At 38.4% G+C, this 19,625-nt stretch overlaps 1 protein-coding gene across 3 annotated transcripts in view; it reads left to right on the forward strand.

Moving 5' to 3' along the window:
• The window catches only part of ANKRD50 (ankyrin repeat domain containing 50), a 40,702-nt gene extending 21,370 nt beyond the window's left edge, over positions 1 to 19,332 (forward strand). For all 3 annotated transcript variants that reach the window (XM_061384237.1, XM_061384238.1, XM_061384239.1), the window contains exons 3-5: positions 7,801 to 8,030; positions 11,076 to 14,626; positions 16,246 to 19,332. In XM_061384237.1, the coding sequence (XP_061240221.1) occupies positions 7,801 to 8,030; positions 11,076 to 14,623 (3,778 nt within the window). In that variant the 3' untranslated portion in view covers positions 14,624 to 14,626; positions 16,246 to 19,332. The remainder of the gene's footprint in view (positions 1 to 7,800; positions 8,031 to 11,075; positions 14,627 to 16,245) is intronic.
• The last annotated feature ends 293 nt before the right edge of the window (positions 19,333 to 19,625 follow it).

Raw genomic sequence — 19,625 nt, forward strand, 5'->3', positions numbered from 1 at the left:
CTCATCACTGCTTCCCTGTTCTCTGGCAACCTGTGAGCCTTCAACTTTTTCCAGTTTTGCCATTTCCAGAATATTTGACAGTCAGAAATTATATTGACTTTTTTCACTCGGTAATAAATTTTAAGATTCAGTTCAGTTCAGTCGCTCAGTAGTGTCCAACTCTTCGTGACCTCATGGACCGCAGCACGCCAGGCCTCCCTGTCCATCACCAACTCCTGGAATTCACACAAACTCATGTCCATTAGTTGGTGATGCCATCCAACCATCTCATCCTCTATTGTCCCCTTCTTCTCCCACCTTCAATCTTTCCCAGCATCAGGGTCTTTTCAAATGAGTCAGCTCTTCGCATTGTGTGGCCAAAGTATTGGAGTTTCAGCTTCAACATCAGTCCTTCCAATGAACACGCAGGACTGATCTCCTTTAGGATGGACTGGTTGGATCTCCTTGCAGTCCAAGGGACTCTCAAGAGTCTTCTCCAACATCACAGTTCAAAACATCAATTCTTCGGCACTCAGCTTTCTTTATAGTCCAACTCTCACATCCATACTTGACTACTGGAAAAATCATAGCCTTGACTAGATGGACCTTTGTTGGCAAAGTAATGTCTCTGCATTTTAATACGCTGTCTAGGTTTGTCATAGCTTTCCTTCCAAGGAGTAAGAGTCTTTTAATTTCAAGGTTGCACTCACCATCTGCAGTGATTTTGGAGCCCCAAAAATAAAGTCAGCTACTGTTTCCACTGTTTCCCCATCTATTTGCCATGAGGTGATGGGACCAGATGCCATGTTCTTACTTTTCTGAATGTTGAGCTTTAAGTCAACTTTTTCATTCTTCTCTTTTACATTCATCAAGAGGCTCTTTAGTTCTTCACTTTCTGCCCTAAGGGTGGTGTCATCTGCATATCTGAGGTTATTGTTATTTCTCCCGGCCCAGCATTTCTCATGATATACTCTGAATGTAAGTTAAATAAACAGGGGGACAATACACGTACTCCTTTTCCTATTTGGAACCAGTCTATTGTTCCATGTCCAGTTGTAATGTTGCTTTCTGACCTGCATACAGGTTTCTCAAGAGGCAGGTCAGGTGGTCTGGTATTCCCATCTCTTTCAGAATTTCCCACAGTTTATTGTGATCCACACAGTCAAAGGCTTTGTCATAGTCAGTAAAGCAGAAGTAGATGTTTTTCTGGAACTCTCTTGCTTTTTCGATGATCAAGCGGATGTTGGCAATTTGATCTCTGGTTCCTCTGCCTTTTCTAAAACCAGCTTGAACATCTGGAAGTTCACGGTTCACGTATTGCTGAAGCTTGGCTTGGAGAATTTTGAGCATTACTTTACTAGTGTGAGATGAGTGCAATTCTGCAGTAGTTTGAGCATTCTTTGGCATTGCCTTTTTTGGGATTGGAATGAAAACTGACCTTTTCCAGCCCTGTGGCCACTGCTGAGTTTTCCAAATTTGCTGGCATATTGAGTGCAGCACTTTCACAGCATCATCTTTCAGGATTTGGAATAGTTCAACTGGAATTCCATCACCTCCACTAGCTTTGTGATGCTTTCTAAGGCCCAGTTGACTTCACTTTCCAGTATGTCTGGCTCTAGGTGAGTGATCACACCATCGTGATTATCTGGGTAATGAAGATCTTTTTTGTACAGTTCTTCTGTATATTCTTGCCACCTGTTCTTAATATCTTCTGCTTCTGATAGGTTCATACCATTTCTGTCCTTTACTGAGCTCATCTTTGCATGAAAGTTTCCCAAGGTATCTCTAATTTTATTGAAGAGATCTCTAGTCTTTCCCATTCTGTTGTTTTCCTCTATTTCTTTGCATTGATCACTGAGGAAGGCTTTCTTATGTCTCCTTGCTCTTCTTTGGAACTCTGCATTCAAATAGGTATATCTTTCCTTTTCTCCTTTGCTTTTCACTTCCTTCCTTTTACAGATATTTGGAAGGCCTCCTCAGACAGCCATTTTGATTTTTTACATTTCTGTTTCTTGGGGATGGTCTTGATCCCTGTCTCCTGTACAGTGTCACAAACCTCCGTCCACAGTTCATCAGGCACTCTGTCTATCAGATGTAGTCCTGTAAGTCTATTTGTCACTTCTACTGTATAATCATAAGGGATTTGATTTAAGTCATACCTGAATGGTCTCGTGGTTTTCTCTGCTTTTTTCAATTTAAGTCTGAATTTTGCAATAAGGAGTTTATGATCTGAGCCACAGTTAGCTCTCGATCTTGATTTTGCTGACTGTATAGAGCTTCTCCATCTTTGGCTGCAAAGAATATAATCAATATGATTTCGATGTTGGCCATCTGGTGATGTCATGTATAGAGTCTTCTCTTGTGTTGTTGGAAGAGAGGGTGTTTGCTATGACCAGTGCGTTCTCTTGGCCAAACTCTCTTAGCCTTTTCCCTGCTTCATTCTGTGCTCCAAGGTCAAATTGCCTGTTATTCCAGGTGTTTCTTGACTTCTTACTTTTGCATTCCAGTCCCCTATAATGAAAAGGGCATCTTTTGGGGGTGTTAGTTATAAACCGTTCAACTTATAATTCTTCAGTGTTACTGTTCAGGGCATAGACTTGGATTACCGTCATATTGAATGGTTTGCCTTGGAAACGAACAGAGATCATTCTGTCATTTTTGAGACTACCTCCAAGTACTGCATTTCTGACACTTTTGTTGACTGTGATGGCTACTCCATTTTTTCTAAGGGATACTTGCCCACAGTAGTAGATAGGATGGTCATCTGAGTTAAATACACCCATTCCAGTCCATTTTAGTTTGCTGATTCCTAAAATGTTGATGATCACTCTTGCCATCTCCTCTTTGACCACTTCAAATTTCTTCACATTTGCCTTGATTCATGAACCTAACATAATGACACCGCCCTTATGGCAGAAAGTGAAGAGAGACTACAAAGCCTCTTGATGAAAGTGAAAGAGGAGAGTGAAAAAGTTGGCTTAAAACTCAACATTCAGAAAACTAAGATCATGGCATCTGGTCCCATCACTTCATGGGAAATAGATGGGGAAACAGTGGAAACAGTGGCTGACTTTATTTTTTGGGGCTCCAAAATCACTGCAGATGGTGACTGCAGCCATGAAATTAAAAGACGCTTACTCCTTGGAAGGAAAGTTATGACCAACCTAGACAGCATATTGAAAAGCAGAGATATTATTTTGCCAACAAAGGTCCGTCTAGTCAAGGCTATGGTTTTTTCAGTGACCATGTATGATGTGAGAGTTGGACTGTGAAAAAAGCTGAGCTCCGAAGAATTGATGCTTTTGAACTGTGGTGTTGGAGAAGACTTGCAAGTCCCTTGGACTGCAAGGAGATCCAACCAGTCTATCCTAAAGGAGACCAGTCCTGGGTGTTCATTAGAAGGACTGATGCTGAGGCTGAAACTCCAATACTTTGGCCACCTCATGCGAAGAGTTGATTCATTGGAAAAGACCCTGACGCTGGGAGGGATTGAGGGCAGGAGGAGAAGTGGATGACAGAGATGACTGGATGGCATCACTGACTCGATGCACATGAGTTTGAGTGAACTCTGGGAGTTAATGAGGGACAGGGAGGCCTGGCATGCTGCGATTCATGGAGTTGCAAAGAGTTGGATACAACTGAACAACTGAACTGAACTGAATGGACCTAACATTCCAGGTTTCTATGCAATATTGTTCTTTACTGCATCTGACCTTGCTTCTATCACCAGTCACATCCACAACTGCTTGGTGTTTTTGCTTTGGCTTTGTCTCTTCATTCTTTCCAGAGTTCTTTTTCCACTGATCTCCATTAGCATATTGAGCACGTACCAACCTGGGGAGTTCATCTTTCAGTGTCTTATCTTTTTGCCTCATCATGGCCTGATAGCTCATTTCTTTTTTGGAGCTGATGATATCCCATTGTCTGGATGTTTATTAACCAATGTTTCTTAACAGATTATTAACATTCACCGAAGGACACCTTGGTTGCTTCCAAATTTTGGCAATTAGGAATAAAGCTGTAATATACATCTGTGTGCAGGGGTTTACATGGACATAAATTTTCAGTTCATTTGGGTAAATATCAGGAGACACAGTTGCTGGTTTGTATGAGAGTATGTTTCATTTTCTGTGAAGCTACCACTCTGTCTTCCAGACTTGCTGTACCATTTTGCATTCCCACCAGCAATGAATGAGAGTTCTTATTGCTCCACATCCTTGCCAGTATTTGGTGTTGTCAGTGTTTGGATTTTGGCCACTCTAAAATATATGTAGCAGTGCTTTTTTGTTTTAATTTGCAATTCCTTAATGACATGATGCTGGACTTCTTTTCATATGCTTACTTGCCACCTGTATAGCTTTGGTGAGGTGTCACTTCGGGTGTTTTGCCTATTTTTAATTCCGGTTGTTTTCCAGTGTCTAGGAGCATCTGCCCAGGTAAGCAGATGTGTTTTCTATGCCTCTGTGTCACCTTCGATGTGAGGCTAGTTGGTTGCCCTCTGACCTAAGTTCTCATGGGTTCAAGAAAAGTCTTGAACTTGCAGCTTGTCTGGCTTACTTTGTTGTAAGGGTGAAAGAAAGACTTTTATTGTAAGACTGAAAGGTGTAGCTAGTTGTCTACATCTGAGAGAGCAAGCCAGAGAAGGAGAAGAAACCCCATGTTCAACAGTGAAAACCTTAAGAAATTATTGTACATGTGGTATCTATTAGTATATTCCTTATAATACATGTAGCAGCTTTTAAAAGTTAATTAGCTTCCTGAGAAAGGGGCAGTAGGTAAATTCACTGTATTGAAAACAAAAAAGAATGAACTTCATTTCAGAATTGCCCTGATAGTCTTTCAGCTGCCTTTTGACCTGGAAATGAGAAGGCCAGCTACAGAAGCATGGTGCTGCCAGTGCTTACTCTCAAGATAGAATTGCAAATGGGAAAGCTGCTCAGGACTTTAAATTAAACTCAACAATATTAAGAATGTAATATATATTTTCTAAATTTTAATAATGTAGCTAAGAAATATAGGACATTTAATCACATACATACACAAAGTAAAAGCCCTGTAGCCTGCTGGTGCTTTTAAAGATGGTTTCTTTGGATGAATGTGATAAACTAGTACCATAACATTATCTCATTTTGAAGATTTTAAGTATATACATATATATTCACAAAAAGAAAAATCTGTTTTAGACTACCTAAAGTACTCTGGGCTTTGTGCCTACATACTTTGATGGGATTGTCATTTTATGAAATGATGAAATGGAACCTGGTAGAAAAAGTGGATCTGTGTGTCACTTCGTGGTGTAGGTATCCCCATATGGTGCTTTTGTTGAAATAAATGAAAGGAAACTGAAGATGGGAGGTCTGAGTCTAGTAACATTTTTATCTAGTGTTTTGAAGTAGCAGTTTTCCTATTAATTGCCATTCACTCATGAAGCAAACTTTATTGAGTGTTTGTGATGTGCTAATAATGGTTTTGAGTGCTGGGCATCTGACAGCACAAGAGAGGCGTTGTCCGGGGCAGGGGGCAGCATGGAAGTGGAGGAGCTTCACTCCAGCCTTACAGTGAAACCAGTACACAGTAATACAGTAAGTTCCTTTGAGAATACGATCAGCAGTGCGTGCAAAGCAGGATCAGGTGTTAGGGCGACGGCAGTACGTGACGAAGACGATTTAAGATATCGTGATCAGGGAAATGGAGAAGGCAATGGCAGCCCTCTCCAGTGTTCTTGCCTGGAGAATCCCAGGAACAGGGGAGCCTGGTGGGCTGCCGTCTATGGGGTCGCACAGAGTCGGACACGACTGAAGCGACTTAGCAGCAGCAGCAACAGATCAGGGAAAGCATCTTCAGGAATAAACTTTGTGTTGAAACCTGAAGGAAGAGCAGTTCTGCCTGGGGGAGCTTTCTAGGCAGAGGGAGTACCAAGTACATAGACCCTGACTGGAGAAAAGCTTGGTGTTAGAAGTGAAAGGAGAGCAGTGTGGCTGGAACCAAAGGGAGATCTCAGGAACGAGTCCTAGGATTTTAACTAAAGAAACTAGGGGGGAAATGGGATACCACTAATTGACATGGAGAGATGAGTGGGGAGGAACTTGTTTGAAATTGAGAAAGAATACTTTTTAAAACATATTAAATCTGAGATACCTGTAGGACATCCACAAGGAGATGGCAGCTTTGAGTTTAGGGGTGAGGTCAAGGCTAGGAAAAATTGCTCAACATTTTTAATGCCATAGATTGACTTCTGGTTTTAACATGATTGAGTGAGTCCTTAGAAACAGTCAAATAGAAAGAAAGTAAAACTACCAGAGACCTGTAAACCCCAACCTCAAGATAAACGTAGAAGTTAATGTCAAATGGCGATGCAGACAAAACTGACAGAACATTTTTATATGCATACCATGAACATTATCACAAAGGCTCTCATTTAGAACTGGAGACAGGAGACTTACGCTGGAAGTTTCCCTGCACCCAGTTAAGCAGAAAGGAAGAAGAAAGAGGGCAGGGAAGAGTGAGTCGCACACATGAGCTATATGTGAGAATCAGACATTTGAGGATTGTGGGGAGGGGATTGTGGGGAGAAAGGCTGCCTTATGTACATCCCCACAGCTTCTCATCTTAATTGGCTGGAGAGAAGTTAAAGCACAAAGAACTTGTTCATGCCCATAACTCTTGGTCATAAGGAGATTTCTTAGAAACCTAAACACTGGATACACTAGCCTGCAAAGGAAAGAAGTTCTCTTATTGAAGAGCTGTCACAAGATATATACAAATATATCTCAAAAACAGTAGGGAGAAGGGGTCTGCAAAAGAAAGCTAGTATGGCTGGAGCAAACTTGTAAAATTTTAACTCTGCCACCGTAGGAACTCTGGAGGCAGTGGGTGAAGACATACGTTGCTATGGTTCCCGGGTGAAAGACAGGACAGTAGCTTTTGGAATACAGTGATAATACAAACCAAGGTGGGATTGAGATATTTTATAAAGAAATATTGACAAGACTTAGTGATAAATTGGATCTTGGTTGCTACTGGAATTGAAAGATTAAGAGAGTTGTAGAAAGGATCATCTGTAAATTTCTGGTGTTCATAATTAGATGGAGTTTGTCCTCTTCATCATTGTATCTTTTAGTACTTCATGGAGCACATGGAATGCTCCTATACATATTTGTTGAAAATGAATGAGTATTATTTTAGTTATGAAAAAGTTGCATTCAACTTCAGTATAAACAGTCTGAGTAGGAGATGTGTTCTGCTGTAGAATTAAACCAAATAATTTATTCTTTACACTGAAATTTGACCATACATCAAATGAGACCTAGACTGCAGTTTATCTTTGAAAAGTCTTTTAAAATAAAATTTGTGTGTGACAAACTAGATCAAGTGCAGTCTATTTGTGAAAGACATGATAAAATCCTGTATAAAGAAAGTGATATTTTTTTATATTATGGAAGTGATCCCCAGTTTTTTTTTCCTTTACATTTTAGCTTTGTTATAAACATTTCAAGCTTTTATTATTGATAAAAAAATCAGAAAAGGAATATTGAAGTCTTGTTTTCTCCAGTTCTTACTGCGTTTCTGAAGTATACTGAATCACTGATTCACCCACACCTTCATACACTTTATTGTGGAAAATGTTGTTTTTGAAAAAGTGAACTATTTAGGACCAGTATTCATATTAAGGTAAGGAATTGAAACGTGTACAGTATTTTTATTCTAAAACTTTATCTTTCTTCAAACAGTATTTATAACCTGTAGTTCTAGTGTTGGGATAATAAATCTTAATATCATAGCCAATAACACTGCAAGTGCTCACATGGATGTGGTTTACAGGTGCGTCCTGCTCCCTCTTTTGGGAATGAAGCCACCCCAGCAAAGCCTCTATCTTCTTGTGGATTCTGTGGACGAAGGGTGTAACATTACTGAAGGTGAACAGACGTCCACCAGCTTATCTGGGACTGTGGCAGAGCTTTTGGCTGGTCACCACGAGTTCTTTCCACCGTGGCTATTGCTTCTCTGTTCTGCCCGAAAACAGAGCAAAGCTGTTACTAAAATGTTTACTGGTAAGTGTAATTCCTGCCATCTGCAAATGTTTTCACTGCTGAACTTAAGACTTGTATTTCTTTCTCAGAGGAGAGTACTCAGTTGAAAATTTGGTCCTTGTTTCTGCTGTTCTCTCAGCTGTTCTGTTCTGTTAGCGATTTTCAACTTTTTAAAGTGGTATTAAAAACAGGCCATAAAATATTTTAAGTTAATTTAATAGTAACTTTTTTTTTCAAGATTCTTTACCTAATAACTTCCTTAGCGAAGGTGAGGGCTACATATTTTATGCTGATGTTTCCTGATCGGCTTATATTTCTTCTAACTAGACTGAGCATCCTGAGGGTCCGGAATATGCCTCCTTAAAAATCAATGGCAGTTTGTCTAAGATGTTTTTCCTGGTTTTAGAGGAGAGACAGAGTCGACAGCCTTTGAGGGTACCTCTTGAAGTAGATCCTTTATTTTTTTAAACCCTTTTCCTATGTGTGAGAAAGTAATCTATGTAATGTTTAAAAGTACGTGATCAGGTTTTTTTTTTTTTTCTTTTCTTTTCTTGTTTCCTGACTTTACTTTTTTTTTTTTAACTCCCACAGTAAAGTGCTTACTCCTATTAGATTATGTAAAGTGCTTTTTTTTTTTTGTGCTGTGGGAATGAAAAGGAGCATAAAACAAGGACCACTCACAGGATTTATAGTGTAATTGGGGAGATAATAATTAAGTTATTGGTTAATTAGCTATATCACTTTAAAATAGTTCTGTACATCTTACATAAGGGTGAAATCTTACTAATTTGATAAAACGACTTCCTTTAACCAGATTTATTCCCTCTCTTTTCAATTGCCTTACTAATAATACCTTTTGATTTGGTTTCCATTATGCTATTCTGTTTTGTTGTTATTGGAAATTGAGTTGATAAAAGTCAGGGAATTAACAGGATGAACTTGGATATCTCTTAGTATGTCAGGTACAGGTAAAGTTGAAGCCCCTTTTGGTTTATTTCATCTCATTTCTTTCCCTTCTTCATTTGAGACAACCAGTGTTATTGGTTTATTTTTGTCCTTTTAGCTCATATTTTTCATTTTGTCTATTTTTATATTTTACATAAATGAAACGCTGCATACACCATCCTAGCTCTTCCCATTCACTGGCTGTGTGACCTTATGCAGCTTCCAATACAGTCTGTGCCTCAGTGCCTTCATCTATGAATCGATGGTTATTACATGTTTCTATTACTTTCCCCATAGAGTATTTTTGTGTGTGAGTCTAAATGACAAGTCTTATTATGCGACTTAGAACAATGCCTAGTACATAATAAGTGCTTCACAAATGTATCACTACTATTGTTATCATTTCACTAAATGAAAAAAAAAATCAAACAACAAAAACAATGTTTTTGAGCCTTGTTTCTATTACTACTTTTAAACCCAGTTCATTGCTTTTAACTGCTGTATATTATTCCTTCCCATGAATAAATCTCAGTTTTTCCATTATTCTGTTTATGGACATTATTTCAGTTTTTCATTATTACAAGAAATGCTTCATGAATGTGCTTAAACACACCTTCTTGTGCACATGTGCTATAAGTTTATATGATAAAAACATGTGGAATTACTAGAGAATAGAGTGTGTACATTTTGAGCTTTAATTTTGACAAACTGCTATCTAGTGTGCTTGAAATAATTTATGTTCCTGCCGGCAAAACATGAAATTTCCCTTTTCTCTATATTTTTGTCGGTTAACGTTTGTTATTTTCAGATCTGTTTTTTCTGCTGTAGGGGCTTGTGCTTGATTTTCCCTCTGACTGGAATGATCTTCTCCTGATTCCCAAATCCAGCTTTTATTTATCTGCTGCTGCCACTGCTTTGGTTGTTGCAGCTTTTAGTGATTCTTATGTAGACTTTAATAAAGACTCTAAAAAGTTTTGCCCCAAGTGTTGACTCACTCTAGCTGTTTGTCTTTAGTGATGTTAGAATAGTCTTTCAGAATACAAATCCGCTCACATTATTGTCTTGGTTCTCACTGACTTCTGATAACAAAATCCAAGTCTCATTTCTTCACATAGTACCTGGAATATAGTAGGTTATATATATATATGTGTGTGTGTGTGTGCGTGTGTGTGTGTATTCATATTTGTTTTATTCAGTTGAGTGAGAGTATTTTACTCAGTACTAATTGACCATCACTGATCTTTGCTGCATTTCTAGATTTATTCCTCTTAAGAAAGAGTTCATTCACTCAGCATTTTTTTCTTCTGGAAGATGAATTACACAATTGTCTAATAAATCCATATCTATAAAACAGGATATCATCTCCCTTCCAAAAATGAAATTATGATTCCTTTCAAAGAATTTAAAGTGAGTTTTGAATAGCTGTTAACTAGTATGCTTTTAGGTTGGTTTGAATTTTATTAAGCTGCTTTATTTTTATGTGCTAAAGTTTTGTTAACATGGTTTAACCAAGTTGTATCTTCAGATTGGAGCTGTTTTTGACAATCTAAGATTTAATTATTTAAATTTAGTGACATGTAAAATAATGTAATTTAAAGGTGGTGACAAGTGCTATTCTAATTGTATGCAAATATTCAATTCCATAATTAAGACTAGTGTACATTCGGTTATATGCAGAGACATATGTAAATTTTTCACATGGAAAAGATCAGCTTATAAAAACAAATCTTATTTATGTCTTCTGCAGCTTTTTGCCCTAATCATTTGAGAGGGATCAAAAAAAGTTCCCAAAGTGCTTGGATATAGCTAAAGATTTCTAATGCTCTAATGATAAGCGTTTAGTTGAAGTTGAGAGGAGCACTGAACCACTAAACAAATAAATAGTTCGCTTTGTGGACAGTAAAATGAAATAATTTATCTGTCATCAGCGTGTTTTTCCAGAAGGAAAAAAAAAAAACCTGTTTATTATATTTCTAGGTATTGATTGACTTGTGTATTAGTATTAATTGACTTGCTATTAATTTATTTGATTATTAGTTTGTCACATGTTGAACACATTCTCTTTGAAATATGGCAACTTTGATAATCATTTTCAATTGACACCTACTTTTTTGTCCTTAGGTTTTCGAAAAATAAGTTTAGATGACCTTCGGAAGGCATATATCGTTAAGGATGTTCAGCAGTACATCCTTCATCGTTTAGATCAAGAAGAAGCTTTGCGACAACACCTCACGAAAGAAACTGCAGAGATGTTAAATCAACTGCACATTAAAAGTAGCGGGTGCTTTCTTTATCTAGAACGAGTTCTCGATGGAGTTGTAGAAAATTTTATTATGTTGAGAGAGATTCGTGACATCCCAGGAACTCTAAATGGTCTGTATCTCTGGCTGTGTCAAAGACTTTTCGTAAGAAAACAGTTTGCAAAGGTTCAGCCTATCTTGAATGTGATTCTTGCAGCCTGCCGGCCTCTGACCATAACAGAATTATATCATGCAGTATGGACAAAAAATATGTCATTAACCTTGGAAGACTTTCAACGCAAGCTAGATGTCCTTTCCAAACTTCTTGTTGATGGACTTGGAAATACTAAAATACTGTTTCACTACAGTTTTGCAGAGTGGCTCCTGGATGTGAAACACTGCACTCAGAAGTATTTATGCAATGCAGCAGAAGGACACCGAATGTTGGCTATGAGTTATACCTGTCAAGCCAAGAATTTAACACCATTGGAAGCACAAGAATTTGCGTTGCACTTAATTAATTCGAACTTACAGTTAGAGACAGCTGAGTTAGCTCTGTGGATGATATGGAATGGCACACCTGTCAGAGACTCCCTATCTACTTTAATACCCAAGGAACAAGAAGTGCTGCAGCTGTTGGTGAAAGCTGGCGCTCATGTCAACAGTGAAGATGATCGCACATCATGCATCGTCCGGCAGGCCTTAGAAAGAGAGGATTCCATTCGGACATTATTAGACAATGGAGCTTCAGTAAATCAGTGTGATTCGAATGGGAGAACGTTACTGGCTAATGCGGCTTACAGTGGCAACCTCGATGTGGTGAATTTACTGGTCTCTAGGGGAGCAGATTTAGAAATAGAAGATGCTCACGGACACACACCGCTTACCCTGGCTGCTCGACAAGGACATACCAAGGTGGTTAATTGTCTGATTGGTTGTGGAGCAAATATTAATCACACCGATCAGGATGGCTGGACAGCATTGAGATCCGCGGCTTGGGGTGGTCACACCGAGGTTGTGTCTGCACTGCTTTATGCTGGCGTAAAAGTGGACTGTGCAGATGCCGACAGCCGAACAGCTCTGAGAGCAGCAGCCTGGGGAGGACATGAGGATATTGTGCTGAACTTGCTCCAGCATGGTGCTGAAGTCAACAAAGCTGACAATGAAGGCCGAACTGCTTTGATAGCGGCTGCCTACATGGGACATAGAGAGATTGTGGAACACCTGCTGGATCACGGAGCAGAAGTCAATCATGAGGATGTCGACGGCAGGACTGCACTCTCTGTGGCTGCACTTTGTGTTCCTGCAAGTAAAGGACATGCATCGGTCGTTAGCCTTCTGATTGATCGAGGTGCTGAAGTTGATCACTGCGATAAAGATGGCATGACGCCCCTACTGGTGGCTGCCTATGAAGGACATGTCGATGTGGTTGACTTGCTTCTAGAGGGGGGAGCTGATGTCGACCACACGGATAACAATGGGCGTACACCCCTCCTAGCTGCCGCTTCTATGGGTCATGCCTCAGTTGTAAACACGCTTTTGTTTTGGGGTGCTGCTGTGGACAGCATTGACAGTGAAGGGAGAACAGTGCTTAGCATAGCTTCAGCCCAAGGAAACGTTGAAGTAGTCCGTACTCTGCTGGACCGGGGCTTAGATGAAAATCACAGAGATGATGCTGGATGGACACCTTTGCACATGGCAGCTTTTGAAGGCCACAGATTAATATGTGAAGCACTTATTGAACAAGGTGCTAGAACAAATGAGATCGACAACGATGGGCGGATACCTTTCATATTAGCTTCACAAGAGGGTCATTATGACTGTGTTCAAATATTACTGGAGAATAAATCCAACATTGATCAGAGAGGTTATGATGGAAGAAATGCTCTGCGGGTCGCTGCATTAGAAGGACACCGGGACATTGTTGAATTGCTTTTTAGCCATGGAGCTGATGTTAACTACAAAGATGCTGATGGTAGGCCAACACTTTATATTTTGGCCTTAGAAAATCAGCTTACAATGGCTGAGTATTTTTTGGAAAATGGTGCAAATGTGGAAGCAAGTGATGCTGAAGGCAGGACAGCACTTCATGTCTCGTGCTGGCAAGGCCACTTGGAAATGGTGCAGGTTCTGATCACCTATCACGCTGATGTCAATGCTGCTGACAATGAAAAGCGCTCTGCACTGCAGTCTGCAGCCTGGCAGGGCCACGTCAAAGTGGTGCAGCTTCTCATTGAACATGGCGCCGTGGTGGACCACACGTGTAATCAGGGCGCCACCGCGCTCTGCATTGCAGCCCAGGAAGGACACATTGACGTCGTGCAGGTTTTATTAGAGCACGGTGCTGATCCAAACCACGCTGATCAATTTGGACGTACTGCTATGCGAGTTGCAGCCAAAAACGGACACTCTCAAATAATTAAATTATTAGAAAAATATGGTGCATCCAGCTTGAATGGCTGTTCTCCATCTCCTGTTCACACGATGGAGCAAAAGCCTCTACAGTCAGTGTCATCGAAGATGCAGTCCCTAACAATTAAATCAAACAGCTCAGGCAGCACTGGTGGTGGGGAAGCGCAGCCTTCGTTGCGCAGTTTGCCAAACGGGCCAGCTCATGCATTCAGTTCTCCTTCAGAATCACCTGATTCGACAGTTGATCGGCAAAAGTCATCATTGTCAAATAATTCCTTGAAAAGCTCAAAAAATTCATCTTTGAGAACTACTTCATCTACAGCAACGGCTCAAACAGTGCCAATCGACAGTTTCCACAGCTTGTCATTTACAGAACAAATTCAGCAGCACTCGTTGCCGCGCAGTAGAAGTCGCCAGTCGATTGTCTCCCCGTCTTCCACAACACAGTCCTTGGGCCAGAGCCATCATTCACCGAGTAGTGAGTTTGAGTGGAGTCAAGTTAAGCCCAGCTTGAAGTCAACAAAAACGAATAAAGGGGGGAAATCAGAAAATTCCAACAAATCTGGGTCAGCTGGAAAAAAAGCTAAACAAAATAATTCTTCACAGCCGAAGGTCCTAGAATATGAAATGACTCAGTTTGATAAAAGAGGACCCACGGCCAAATCTGGGACCAGTGCACCATCTAAGCAGATGCCAGCAGATTCGCAGTGTAAAATCATGATTCCTTCAGCTCAGCCAGAAATAGGTCGATCTCAACAGCAGTTCCTTATTCACCAACAAAGTGGGGAACAGAAGAAGAGAAACGGTATAATGACAAATCCAAATTATCATCTGCAGAGCAACCAGGTTTTTCTCGGTAGGGTTTCAGTCCCACGGACAATACAAGACAGAGGGCATCAGGAAGTGTTAGAAGGATACCCTTCCTCGGAGACGGAATTAAGCCTTAAACAAGCTCTGAAGCTTCAGATTGAGGGTTCTGACCCTAGCTTCAACTATAAAAAGGAAACACCATTATAAAAGGTAACATTTCATCAACATAAAGAATAAATATCCAAAGTGTGGTTCCCTCCATATATTGTTCCCTTAGAATGCTCTTTTCCCTAATCCACATGGCCAGCTCCTTCACCTCATCACTATCTGTGTCCTCTTCTCAGCAAGATCCTCCCTCCTTACTCTTTGGAATTTGAATTCTACCACCTCCACCACTCCCTTTCCCCCTTTTCTGCTTCACATTAGCCATGGTACTTATTTCTTAACATGGTTTATATACTTTATTATGTTTATTATTTGTCCCCTCTCATCTGAAATGTCAGCCTTGTGAGGGTAGGGATTTTTAATCTCTCTTATTTACCACTTTATTCCATGTACTTGGAATACTGCTTGGACACATAGCAGTTTCTCAGTAAAAATGTTTTGTATGAGTGAATGAATGAATATGCTATTTATGGATCTCAAATCAAAGATTCCTTCCTATACAATCGTACTCCCCCTTAAAAGTTCTTTTATGATAACAGAGGTGGGGCTGTTCCCCTTTTAGGTTTGAGTAAAGTCGTGTATGTAATGCTTAGTAGGTAGGTAGTGAATGTTAATTTCCTTCCTTTTTTCACCCTGGAAGACATTAAAAAATTAATCATAAAAGGTAATTTTTATTATGACAGATCTCTTAAGAATCTTTCAAGTGAAATTTACACATATCAAAAGTAGATATTTAGGGTATTCAAGGACCAATATTTAAGTGTCAGAATTGTTTTAAACCTCAAAGTTATATTTATTAAATAAAAACTTTTTTCTCCTTTCTACTACTGTGGATGCTATTCTAATTATAGAGGGGAGGTTAATGGGAAAATTGAATTATAATTTTATATTATGGATACTTTTTCAGAAATACATTTCTCATATTTGAGAAAAATTCAAGATTTCATTAGGCATTTTTGCTAAATTATACACAAATATGTTTGTACATGTGTATAATTATACACATGTATGTTTGTAGTTTGTACGTGTGCTAAATTATACACATGAATGTTTATACATGTGTATAATTATAGACAAGTATTTCCTATACATTCTAATAATAAACATCCTTCAATGTGAATCTGTGGAGGACTGGTGAAATATCATTCAAACATAAGTCGTATAAAAGTAGTTAATTCATTCTCCAATGTGATTTATTTTTAAAATATTTAGTTCTGATGGTACAGCCCTCTAACTCTCATGATATCTTTTGTAAATATTAAGTGTTTCTGGGTATATATTTTACAATAAAACATATGAATTAAGGTGAACACTTGTAGAATATTTAAGTAATTTATACTTAGTGAATCTCTAATAGGTCTACTTTTGTGCTTTACATAGTAAATATATATATATATATGTATATATATATATATACATATATATATATATTCTTATGTGAAAGTGAGAGTCACTCAATTGTGTCCGACTCTTTGCAACCCCATGGACTATACAGTCCATGGAATTCTCCAGGCCAGAATACTGGAGTGGGTAGCCTTTCCCTTCTCCAGGGGATCTTCACAACCTAGGGATTGAACCCTTTCTTATGTAGATTTCAAAACTATATGTAGTTATATTTAATAAGTATAACATAGAAATTAATTTTTTTTTAACTTTTGTATTAGTTTCCTATTCTGTGAAACAGAAGACATTGTGATTGGAGTGATTCTTCAGCTACTGGATGAAAATATAAAATGCCTGTTGATTTGCTGAAAAAAAAAAAAAGAAGAATGTGATACCTGCAGTACAGTTACCTTAAATACTGTCATGTGCCTAAGTAGTAAGGCTGCCTTCTCAATGTAACCCTCTGTGCTTAAAAAATTTCATTTTGTGTGCTTTGTATTCACTACCCAAGAGTAAGCACTTTTTTTTTTTAATGCAGATATATACTGCAGTTCCCTGATAAAAGATGAAAAATATTTTGAGTATTTTAAGTTAATATTTGATAAGTGTGCATGTGCCATGGTCAAATATATATGAAAAGGCAGTGTTCCTTGTATTTATTTTTTTCTTTCTGTGGCAAACGAAACTTAAGCATACTGTTTCAGTCACATTTACCTTGTTGTAGTGTATGGTTTGTCTCCTGTATCCTTAAAAATGTCACTCAATAAAATAAATCATGCAACTCTTTTATGTTCATTACACCTTCAGCATTGGTTAAAAATGTGTTTCTATTTAATGCTACATCAAGGTGAAAAAATAGTTTCGTGAAAGATTTTTTAAAAGTCTAGTATTTTAGGGAGTTGCTCTAAGTAGTTTAAATTTGGATTTCTCAGTGGAATCCTCCTAATCTTCAGCTAAAGGTGTGAAAAAAAAGAAAAAGAAAACCCACACACAGATTATAGGCAGAACAAAGTTCTGTTTCATTGACTGGGATGCAGTTTCACCTTCCTCTCACTTGTCATTCCACATCCGAGAAGACAGACGATCATTCCTGAGGCGTGAAAATTCTCAGGGACAGAGCCAGGCCTCAGTGGTACGTGTGTAGAGGGAGATGTAGCTGTCTATCTGAGGGTAGCTTTTTGATCCCTGAACAATTCACTGACTACCCTCTTTCTTCTTCCATCCAGTTATGTAAAACATCTGCCACCTTGAACTGTGATGCCGGCTTCTCTCTCAGTCGTTTCTGTTTTGTAAATCACTGCATGTCCAAAATAGCCCCTACTCAGAATCAGTTGGATCAATTTTAATGATTAGTTGGATGAGTATTCTTGATGAATATGTGTTGTCCTTCAGAGATGACACTACTAACCTATCGGCCATAGCACAGGTGTATTTTTTAATTGCTATTTGCTAAATAGTAGTAATGGATTTGCACTTTTCTGTCCACATACTCTTTCCTGTTTTACTCTTTGGACAATCACTTCTAGAATGATAGATGCCAGGATTAGGGGTGAAGTCTGTAACCAAGGAAACTAAAGTCAACTGTTTAGATGAGCATGTGACTCACCACCTTGACCTCCTGGATGGACACTTGAACCAGTTGAGCTAGCTTGGTGGGTTTTATGCCTGTCTGGAGAGGGTCAAATTTATTGTTTAGAAACCAAGGTTGCAGGTTTGATCTTTGCAAAAGCCCTGGGATCCTACAAAACCCAGAAATTCTATTCTTTCCATGTGCTGTTGATGAAGAGGAATAGGAAAGAGAATTTGGAGATTCAGCACAAAACCATTGCAACTACTGGACAAAAATCTTTAGAAAATGTCTTAGTATCTGAGGTCAGTAATGTCATCTTCATATATGAAGGACACATACATGACGCATTGTTCACAGAAACAGGAAGAAATATGTAGTTGGTCGTGACAAATGTTTCACTTGATCTTCCTGTAAGGCTTTTGTTTTTGCTTCTGTTTTTTAAAGTCAGCGAAACTTGGGTGTTTGTATCATCGGTAAGTCATAATCAGAATAGGAGATAAATTCAATCAATATTAAGGTGACATGGCAATATTTATAACTCAAATGTGAATGTTTCAAGTGTTGAATTTTTGTCCCTATGGGACATTTATTAAATACACTTAATAGGACTCTTGCAAAGTAGCCTTAAAAGTGTTAATGATTCTGTTAATAACTATGAACACATCCTATTATTAGAACCAACTCTACTCATATCTCAAATACAGTACATTTACTTAATTTAGAAGAGGAAGCTCTAATTTCTTATTAGGTGTATTTTTCTTTAGAAAGAGAATCTTGAAAGCTGCCAGTTTTTCTATTAAACCTTGAATTATTGGAATTGTATTTATTTAATTTTATTGTTTTTACAAAAATGCACCTTGTGGCCAACGGGCAAAGATATGACTCGTGACACAAGGGATTTCTGTTTTCTGAAGAGCTCAGTGTTTTCACATCCATACTATATTCACTTGAAACAGTTGGTAGGAAGAGAACCTGTTGGAGAAATACACTTTTCAAAAGTAAATATTCCTCTGGATGTTTTTATATGAACTAAGTTTTGGAATAGAACAGCAATGGCTTTCAGTTAGGATAAGGCTAATATGGGGGTGGAAGAAGCCCTGCTTTGCTGATTGGTTTCTGTGGGGATTTATTTAATACCATGACTGAAAATAACTTCTGTTCCATTGAGACTAAAAATAGTCCCATAAATAGAAAACTCCTAAGTAACTATTTTTTAAATAAAAAACATTAAATTTTGTAAATCACCTGCTGCCACAATACAACTGTGATGCCATATGCTTTTAAACAGTTTTATACCCTTCCATTTGTGTTCCTTTCCTAAAAGTCATGAGTTGATAGCAGAGGAAGTGATTAAAAAAAAAATACAGTAATGAAAAATAAAGTCTCCATGTGTGTAGGAAAGGTTTTGGAAGGAAAATGGACCAGAACCCAGTGTGTTCTGCAGAATACAGCCAGTTATGTTGCGTCCCTCCCCCTCACCCCCCACACCTACCAGAATCCTCACCAAAAGTAGTTCACTGCTCGAAAAACAGGAGTAAGTACTTTTTCCAATATTGTTTGCCTATGCAAATACTTGTTTTACTTTAAATGTCCTCCATTTACACTTTGCAGCAAATGTAGTTGCAGACAAATGCTTTTTCTTTTTGAATTTTTCCCTTGGTTTGGGGGTATGTAAATAGCCGAAAAATGTACATTGAATTTCACATTGTAAAAGTTTTATTTTATTCCTTGTATTATATTAAGCAAAAATCCCTATGTAAATGAAAGTGCATAATAAATATATTTGCTTTACAGAGAATACCTTGTTTTAATTTTATCGTTGAATCCGCAGAAGGTGCATGGCATGCTTACAGTAGAAACAGCTGTCTGTTAACTTCTTTTAAGTACTGAGGAGATGAATTTGGAAACATTTTACAAAGAAAAAAATGAGATAGAAAAACTTTCAAAGGAAGGTAGAAATTAAAAAGATCTAGCCTTAGTATCTTCCTAAAGCTTTTATAAGGACTTAATATTCTCTACCCTTCCCCAGTAACACCGTATCTCTCACTATGTCAGGTTTCCCACCTCTGAAATTGCAGTAATCCAGTAAAT

This window comes from Bos javanicus, chromosome 17 (assembly GCF_032452875.1).
Source record: "Bos javanicus breed banteng chromosome 17, ARS-OSU_banteng_1.0, whole genome shotgun sequence".
In the NCBI taxonomy this organism is placed as follows: Eukaryota; Metazoa; Chordata; class Mammalia; order Artiodactyla; family Bovidae; genus Bos; species Bos javanicus.